Genomic DNA, 9,840 nt, shown 5'->3' with positions numbered 1-9,840 from the left:
AAAACTTGAGTTCAGACCTACAAGCCCAACCGAAAATAATATCATACAGAACACCAAAAAAGCACCACCTACAAATGCTGAACCAAACGCACACCACATTTAGTTCAGACCCAACATTTCCAAAAAAACCACCCGAGGACCACAATATAAATTTTTTAGAGTGTCCTTCTCCATGTATTCGCTCCGAAGCTTTCCCCACACCGCCTGCTTGGCTATGTCAGACATTTGAAAAAACAAAAAAAAAAAAGAGCAGAACCCCACACAACTATTACCAACTTCTTGGTGCAAAGAACATAGTGTTGTCTTCAACCTTTTACTTGACTATGAGCCACTTTGCTGTGGCCGGGGCCGTGCAAAAAAACAGAGGAAGAAAAAAAAAAAAAAAAAAAATGGAAACCATACCTGTTACAATGCACTATATACATGACTACTCTACCGTTGTAGTGCAAACGTCCTCATGGAGAACCCGAGAAGCGATATCCCGGGAAAAAAAACAGAGAAGGGGGAGAAACGTGCAATCTCACACGAACTGATCGAGGCAGAGCGGCTGGGCATCCATGGACCGAAAACGGATGGAATTGGACACATGTCCAAAGAAGAAAGTAGTTGGTCAGGGGAGGGGGAATTCCTGCGGGTTTACACGAACGCCCTTTATCAAAAATGCATAGGTACAGGTTCCTTAGTAACCCGTTAAAACCCCCTATATAGCCCCAAGCGTGCCACCCGCCACTAGGATGCTGTTAGCAACGTGAAAAGGGCTGTCCTGGGGCTTGTTGTGCCAGGGTGAAACAGTTGTCTCCGCGACTGCAAGGTTCAATGCAACCAGAGCAGACTCCACGGCGAAGACAACTTACGCCCCTCTACTTAAAAAAAAAGGCTTTTTTGTTCAAAAAAGTAAATGCAAGCTTTATGGCCGAAAAAGAAAAGCCTTTCTTCCGCAGGGACGTGAATGTGTTTGTTCCCTTTTTTAATGCAGAGGTGGAAGCTAATTTTGAGTTGTTTTGTTGTTGTGTAAGTTGATTGAAACAGTGTCCAGTAGGACTATGGGGCCTCATCCATGACGTTCCCAGTTCCTGTCCGACTGTACATGACCTAACACCAAGTAGGAGAAACACAACTAAACCAAGGATGGAATGCCAGAGATCTTCCCCCAACCACCGAGACCAGCCCAACTCACCATGGATGATTGTAGAGTGATTACGAGGGTAGAACAGCCCATGCGTTCTGAGCCCGCTTTGATCTAAAAAAACGTCGGACCAGTGTCAACAAAAACATCCAAAAAAGGCTCAAGACTACGATGATGGAAAACGGAGTTGTTATACACAATCGCCCAATCATTGAGGCCTAAGGGGACCCTGTTTGGCTGCCCTCGCGGCTGGTAGGTTCCCACAGTGCTGAACACATTAGCTGGTCTATCTGAGCAGTAACCTAGTGTAGTCGATACACATAAGGTGTGTATGGTCTTATTGGAACACCATCGCAGACAGTTTGACTGACGTTAGCAGAGGAATTAGGATAACGTATCATCAGAACAACCCTCTAATGCACAACACCAGTCGGTCTGTTATATCGATCAGGGGATAAAGTTTGACCGCTGGTCCTTAAGTTATTCCGCCCACATCACGACTTGGTTCTCCACAGTATCTCTCATCCGTGCCCCTATAATTTACTTTTTTTGTCGTCGTTGAGGTTGATGCCGACCTCCCCCCATGCGTCGTTAACAACAACAAATTATGGAATGGTCCTCTACGGGAGGCCCATCATATGGACTGCCATTCAATTGTGGTCATCCAACGAAGGTTTTAGCCTGGAAATAACTCCTGAACCTGACCATCCCCGAATTTAGGTGTCATTAGCACAAAGCTAATCAGTCATGAGTATGTCCATACCCGCCGCACCAATCACCAGCGCGCGCAGGGTGTTAGAGGAGGGTGCATGTTAGCCGTATACAGATCAACAGTCGCCGGCATTGGAAAGCAAAGACCATAGAAATAGGTTATATAGACTTCCAAACTGCGTTTGATGCAAAGTTTTTCCGCTGATCTCAGTCGACGTTGCGGCCGCCCCTCCAGTCGAATGGATCCTCTAAACCCACCCTGACCTGGCGACATCGCTTTCCCCCCGAGTCTAAACACAAAGTTCGTTTTCCCCCGGCACAATGTCTACCGAGAGTCAGGTGATCTTAACTTGGAGCGAGCCAAACCTTCGTTTTCTTTTACCTCCCAGGAGTACCGGTTCCAGACCACCGAGGGGAGTCTGTGCGTAGAGGTAGGGAAGCCCACCAAGATTCGAACTGTGTCGCGTCTCGCACCTAACCGTAATACAAGCAGTTGCGGCTAATTCCCCCAAAATGTGCCGACCCCAGCGATTGATTCTGGTGTCTCCCTTGGGGGCTAGAGCCCAGCCTCTTGGGTAGCAACCCTGGTTTCTGGTCCCGTCGAGGGGCCATGACCTTTCACCACCAGCCAATGGCAGCGCCCATCGACCCGCACGCGGTTCCGTCCCTTGGTGTGCTAGAGGGGTGTGTTTTTTGAGATCCCATGGTTTGTATAAGGACGGAGCTAGCGGCGGAAAGTGAGCGGGAAAGTAGCTTCGATCGGGCTGTGCCCGACGCCATAAGGGGTGTTGCTCACGTTCGGGGCAATAAACCCGGCCAACCAGGCGCCGGGACGCTGGACGAAAGCACGCTAGTCGTATTGGCGCCTGGCTCCAGACGGGGGGGCCCATACCTGGGCTTCCTCGGGGGCAGGGGGGGCCACTCATCCGTCTTTACCTCGACGGATCATCTCTTCTATGGGGTTTTTGAAATGATGGTCGTTGTGGGGAGCCTCACCACCATCATAGCACCGCTTTTGCGCAAAATGAGAAATGTATGACCCGTACCAGGGCTCAGGAGCTCCAGGACAAACACAGCCCTAGGGTTCATCATAAGGGGATCACAGTCAAACCTCTCCACCACGATAAACGGGTGATGGGTTCCCGTGAGGGGGGTATGTACTAGAACGGGCAGACTAATAAGTAGAAATACACTGAACACATGTCTAGATATATACTTAGATTTCACTTACAAAGACTTCCCCCAACACCTTGCATTTGTATGCGATCAAGATAGCTGAACCTAACCTTATCCCTTGGTGTTACACTTTATATGTCGCTGTCATGATTGTGGTTTAGATATCGATTGATCGTCAGATAGAAGGATAGACTATGATAGAGATAGATAAGAACTAGATAGAATGTAGTGGTAGGTTCATAAACATATTGAATCTATATCTAATTTGTAATGAGAACAGGTAGGCCCAAGTGGAGGATTTAGAAACCGAGGAGGTCAGACCCAGGTCTCAATGATCCAGTATTGATCAGAAACACAATTTGCAAAAAAACCCACGAGCCGGGAGCCAGCAGAGAACCTTAGCCACCATCTGCACCAAGCAAGGAAGGCTTTGCAACAGAGAACTACCAGAAGGGAGAATCTTTCTTCGAAAGTTCATCATATTTTTATCTGGAAAAAGTCAAGTGACCAACACACAGAAGATCACCAAGAGAGGACAATCTGTTAATTAACAAGGGATTTTATGAGCTACCTAACGAACCAGAGATGCAAAGTAGACAAAGAGCAACATGAACCACTCGAAGGAAACACATACCTACTGACTGAAATCCTACGGAAGCTAAGGACGACTGGTTATCATCAAATTGTGACGTCGTCGCTAGTTGGCTTGTAGGCATTTTGTCTAGTTGGTCTCCAGTGGTCTGATAGGCAAGAAGAGGGAAAAAGAAGGAATATAAAAAACAAGAACCAGGCAGTGTGATAGAAAACTGCAGGATTGTTAAATGTGGACAAAGATTGAGCTTATTAAAAGATAATAACACAGCAATTAAAGTTGCAAGTGAACAACGACAAGATATGGAATATATAAAATATCATGACAAGCTCTAATATTGAAAGGCAGTAATATTTTAAGACCATAAGTCTAATGCAGAAGTAATTATGCTATGAAATTAAATGACTAATAGTATAAATTAGTCGAAGTTTGTCTGTCAGAATAGACACTGATTGGCCTAGCATGCGATAGATTAGATAGATGTAGTATGTATGATAGTTAGAGTAGAAGATAAAAGCATAGATTTTTATGATAGCCCAATGGCATAGTATTGGTGTGATGGTATATAGTATAGTGATTCTAGATGTAATAGCTCGACTTAGGTGGATAGAATAGATCTACATACGATGATAGTAGGCTTAGGCACGATAGGATAGGATAGAGCGAGCGTTTACGAGAGATAGATAGATATTATAGATAGATAGATGATTTCGATCGATCGGATGTTCGGATTAGACTAAGGAACCGAGGATTGTATCGAGCAACAATAGATAGATAGATGGGGGATTTGGATGGAGAGTGATATTAGGACATGACGTATGATGGGTAGATTAGTTCGAGATTTTAGATGGCAAAAGGAATAGTTTTATAGACTAGTACAGTCTAGATAGTAGATTTGTATAGCCCCTGGAATGGCACTACGAACTTATGACTCAGGACAGTATATGGATTTTTAGATAGGCTAGGTAGGTAGGGTACTTAGTATGTAATACGGGAGCAGCTAGAGTAGACCAGATAGACAATGTGATAGAGGTAGATAAGAATAGATTCGTATTGATGGATGGATAGCATATTGTTGAATAGAAATAGCATAGATAAGGATAAATAGAATAGACGATAGATAGATAGATAGATAGATAGATAGATAGATAGATGTTTATTGATCCCAATAAATTACGGTGTTACAGCAGCACATGTACATTAGTCACAAAACACAGAATATAAATATAAATGAGATCCTAGGAAAAAATACACATACATACAGTATACGTGAAATAATAATAATAATAATAATAATAATAATAGGAAAGAAATATAAGAATAAAATACAAGAACAAATATTTAAATATATATAGGACGAGAAAACAAAATGTGCAACTGCTTAAATAATAAGCTAAGTGTATGCTACAATGTAAATGAAGACTATAGAGCAGGTTGCCCTTAGTGCAGTAGGGTGGTGTCTGAAGGTCTCATCTACCCCCCAGAGATGACCTGACAAGAGTTTTACTGCCTGTGGTAGGAATGATTTCCTGTAGCGGTCCGTGCGGCATCGAAGCTGTCTGAGTCTCTTATGGCGGTTTTCCACTGCGTGGTATCTACTCGACTCGCCTCGGCTCTACTCGCCTTTTTGGGTTTTCCATTACAAAAAAAAGTCCCTGGGACCTGCTACCAGGGACTGTTTTAGTCCTACCTCAGTCGAGGTTCCCAGCGAGCTGAGGCGAGACCAGAAGGTGACGTGGAAACCTGCAGACTGCGATTGGTCGATCACTGCGTCTTTAGCAAACAAGAGTGCGGAGTGTGGTCCAGAACAACGGACATTTAAAAAAAACTCCTTGCTCTATCTCATTTTCAACTGTTCAATAATAAGGGCTATTAGCGGCTTTATGCGTTTCCAATATTGCCACTGTTACTTTTAGAAAAAAACAAGACTATATATCAAAGAACAGTTTTTATTAGCTTTTCAAGTAGGCATCAAACGTCCCGTACACCCCGGTTTCTTCCTCTGCACCCGTGACAGTCCCCCCCCAGCGCTGCTGGCCCAGATGCATTCCAGTCACAAGCCTCTCCATGACTCATAAAGATTATACGCGCCAGCAGGTCAGAACCAGAACCAGAGATCTCACCGGTCGGACATTGCCCACCAGACGGTCTGCGGCGGCCATTTTGTAAAAGTGAATGCTCTGAAACACAAACAGTACACAGCAGACATGTTGGTGTGTAATCATGGTTGCTAAAGTTCATGTACTTTATATAGCGTATAGTAAATAGTGACCGGGGCCCCTAACACATGCAGATGTTAGCTAACGTTACCGGGAAACGTAACTTACCCTTTTGTGTCGGAGAACAACCGTCATGTCGACGTCTGAACTCCGGAGGAATTCCCAAACTCCCGGTTTTTTTCAGCGGTGATTTTTGTTGCTTCCTTCAGCTTCTTTGAACAAAACATTTCTTCTGTCTGTGGCGAGTAGCCGACGTGCTGTTGTGAGTTACGTTGAAAATTTCATCATCTCATCATGCTCCTGTGGACACGTGGGGGGGGGTCAGGGTTATCCATGATAGATCACAGTTTGTTCAGTTCCTGTGTTCAGGATCCGAGTTGAGGATGTGTGGCGGTCTCTCCTGACGTGTTGGGGCCTGTTGCTCAGAGAGTCAGATCTCCAGAAGCAGAGGGAACTGCTCACACCCAAGGAGCCCCGTTTGGGGATCAGTGTGTACGGGAGGGTTAGGAAATCTTTCACAACACTTGGCAGTTACGGTCTAAAAACAAACCCACTGGGAAAGACACCAAGAGATATTTAGTTATTCGGAAGAACATTTCAACAAAAAATTGAACTTTAAAATGTAACTGTTATTCTAGTTTCATTTTTATTGAAATTGTTGGAAATGGTTTCCTTTCAATTGTTTTAAATTCAAATAGTAATTTGTGTTTTTTAACAGAATACTGAATGCAGAAGAACAGATAACACTTTTATTTATTGCAAGTTATATCATTGTGATATTCATCAACTTTATCACATATTCAACTTGTGTCTCTTTGCTGTAGTTTTGTGTCTTCATGGTAATTGTTGGGCTCTTTGGCATCTTTCTTCCTTTTGGGTCATTCTCAGGGACTTGTAACTAATTTGGGTTAGGATATCCCATCCTCGATGGTATTTGAGCCTCTGCATATCCCTTTTTCAAAGATATTTTTGGGGGGTGTTGTTCCACCTTTAAAGACAGGACAGCTAGGTGAGGAAGGGGAGAGAGAGGGGGAAGACCTGCAGGAAATAGTCCCAGGTCGGACTCGAACCCTGGACCTTTGCATAGAGGCATGACCCTCTACGTATATGAGCGTATGCAGACACCTCTGGCCTCATTGTTCATTATGCAGAGTAAAACCACTTAGTTAGGGTTCTGGATGGGGAGATGGGACAAAGGGGACCAGAACCCCGGTCTCCTGGGGGAAAGTCCTGTATTGTTTGACCCATCCACCCTAAAACCCTCAAAGTGCTTCTTCTATCATTGTCTATGTGTGTGTGTAGAATCCACCTTCCTTCACCTCAGCTGGAAACCACTCCAACCAGTCATGTGTTCAGCAGGGACACGTATACGAGTTTTATCTCACCAACATGGATATGAAATTAGATATGATATTAGACATGATATTGGATATGATATCCGTGTTGACGTGTTGAAACATGCCAATACAGATATTATGTCTGAACACACCAACACGGATATGAAATGCGCGTTGGTGTTTGAACATCAAACAAAACTCCCGTGGAGGACAAGTTGGCACTGTTCCAATTACAGAGTGTAAGTGTGTCCCGGTAAAGTTTTTATGTCTTTGTTTCCATGTCTTTAGCTCTAAGTTTAATTCTGTACATGCAGAAATTAGACAAAAACAAGCAGCACAGGCTTCTACTTGAGTCTTTTCAGGTTCAATGAGCTCAAACGTCCCACTAGTTTGTGTTGTATCTGCAGGAGGCTGACGAGGACCGGCCGGTATGTTGGATTCTATCTACATAACACAATAAGGACGGGTAAAAAGCCAAAAGCTCAGAGACCTGAGACTTGACTTAGACTCTAGGTCAGAGACCTGAGACTTGACTTAGACTCTAGTCTAGTAGACTCTCCCCTTGTTGTTATCCCGTCTGGGAGAGGTGAATGTATTTATGGCTCATTCATTATCTGAATTCAGCCCATTATTTCTTGTATAATTGATATTGTCTTTCCCTATAATGTTCTAATGTCTGTCCTAACGTCTCTACGTATCGGTATCAACAGCCTAATGCCACTGGATTATTTTCCAAGTATTAAGAGTTAGTGTAGCCAGCTTAAATGTGACAACATTAACTTCTGCTCTGTAGACGTGTTCATGTTGGTATTGTAGAAGCTGGAGCAGGGTGTTCTGATCAGTAACGAGCTCGTGTTTATTAATGTTTGTCATCAGAGAGAATGAATGGATATCATCATGATGAGATCCTGGGTCACGGTGTGGTGAATAAAATAAACCCAACGCAGTTAAACCCAGTGTTCATTACACCCAGACACCATCTGATCCTGACATTTACACCCTGTTAAATATTGGTGAAATATCAAATACCCACCTGCACCACCGCATGGACTGTCAATCATGATTAAGACCCCGCCCCTTTCCAAGGTATATAAGGGACTCTCCTTTCCCTCCAACACCAAACACACCAGGCCGATCAAAGACAGGATTGATGTGAGTTTAAAGGACATTTCTCCCTGTGTTCTCATCATTATCATTGACTGTTTATTCTGATTGGTTGATATATTTTATTAATGTTAGATTGCAGAGTTTCTTCCTGTTGAGTAAAGATCCAACTGGACTGCAGATTGAGAATGCATTAATGATGTAAATCAGGTCAACCTGAACATAATTTGTAGTTATTGAATGTATAATGCGGTTCATATCTGTGACATTTTTTCAGTGACAGTCATCAGCTTGATCTTCTCCTTCGTGTCAACACCTCAGCAAAGGTATTCATATTTTAATATTTTAATAACTAGTGTTGTCTTTCTAGCTGAGCCAGAAGGCAAAGCTCTCGATCTACTACTCCAATAGAAAATATTGGTTTAAATATCCAAATAAACCAGTTTTGGTTCCTTCTGTGGTCATGAAGGCTGGGTCACGACATCAGATATTAAACCATATCTTTAATATATAACACACTTATAACTAGATGGATATTTTAATTTGATAAACGACTCATTAATTTCCCATCATGCAGTGTGTTGACTTTCTTTAACATCTTTCCACAGATGTCCTCAGTCTTTCTGATTCTGTGTGTCTCTGTCTGTCCAGCGGACTGCTGGCTGCATACGTAAGTTCACTCTGAAGAAATAAATCTGGAAAATGTTCTGGCAGCTCATTGCCTGGACTTTGTCCCAAAATTAAAAATGGAAATTTGGTGTGTAGTTACAGTAAAAATCCTTTTCTGTTATTATGAAGACTTACAATCTTCCCTTTTGAGGAACTCTTGGCCCTGGTCAGCACATAAAGATACAGATGCTCGTATAATGATTATAGTGACTCATGGTTATGTTAACTTCCTGGTTGTGTTATTGGTTGGGTTAATTCTGCTACTAATAAGCCTCAGCTTTCCATTTTTGTTACTATAGTTGCACTCATGAATGTGCATTTATAATATATTGATATTTATGTGACCCCAATCCAACGTGGGGCCCAGGTCAGGACAGGATCTGGGACTCGTTGGGTTGCTCTGATTGGAGTCTTGCATTGCCAGCTCTATCTCCACAGCGCTGCAGAGGAACAATCCCAGAAATGAACAGTTGTCCATATAGACTAGTCTGATTGGTTCTGGTGGGTTTGTTTATACAGGGTGCCGCCCCCTGCCCTTCTGGTTGGACCCAGTTTGGCTCTCGTTGTTTCGGTTTCTACAACCAGCCAAAGACCTGGGCCAATGCAAAGGTACAGCAGTTCTATCTATCATAACATATGCATACTACATACCAGTCAACTATTATACTACTGCAGTTTAAGTATTAATACCACACTGTAAAAATACGCTGTTAGAGTAAAAGTCCTGCATTGAAAGTATGTCAGCATCATTAATAAAATATAACTAGTTAAAGTTTTAAAGCTAGTAACTAAGTACCCTATATTTACTTTTACTGTAATAACCTTTTCTTACAGAGTAGTATTAGTAGTTATACTACAGTTCAGGATTTGAATACTTCTTCCACCACTGATTAAAAGTATAGACAT

At 42.9% G+C, this 9,840-nt stretch overlaps 1 protein-coding gene across 1 annotated transcript in view; it reads left to right on the top strand.

Annotated features, from left to right (window-relative positions):
• Window positions 1–9,840, top strand: part of LOC116686629 (C-type mannose receptor 2) — a 51,101-nt gene that overhangs the window by 18,721 nt on the left and 22,540 nt on the right. The window contains exons 4-8 of the mRNA XM_032511650.1: window positions 6,194–6,326; window positions 7,569–7,589; window positions 7,978–8,002; window positions 8,874–8,935; window positions 9,454–9,543. Coding sequence (XP_032367541.1) covers window positions 6,194–6,326; window positions 7,569–7,589; window positions 7,978–8,002; window positions 8,874–8,935; window positions 9,454–9,543 — 331 coding nt within the window. The remainder of the gene's footprint in view (window positions 1–6,193; window positions 6,327–7,568; window positions 7,590–7,977; window positions 8,003–8,873; window positions 8,936–9,453; window positions 9,544–9,840) is intronic.

Source organism: Etheostoma spectabile, unplaced genomic scaffold (genome assembly GCF_008692095.1).
Source record: "Etheostoma spectabile isolate EspeVRDwgs_2016 unplaced genomic scaffold, UIUC_Espe_1.0 scaffold406, whole genome shotgun sequence".
In the NCBI taxonomy this organism is placed as follows: Eukaryota; Metazoa; Chordata; class Actinopteri; order Perciformes; family Percidae; genus Etheostoma; species Etheostoma spectabile.
This window is presented reverse-complemented; position numbering and strand designations above follow the sequence as displayed.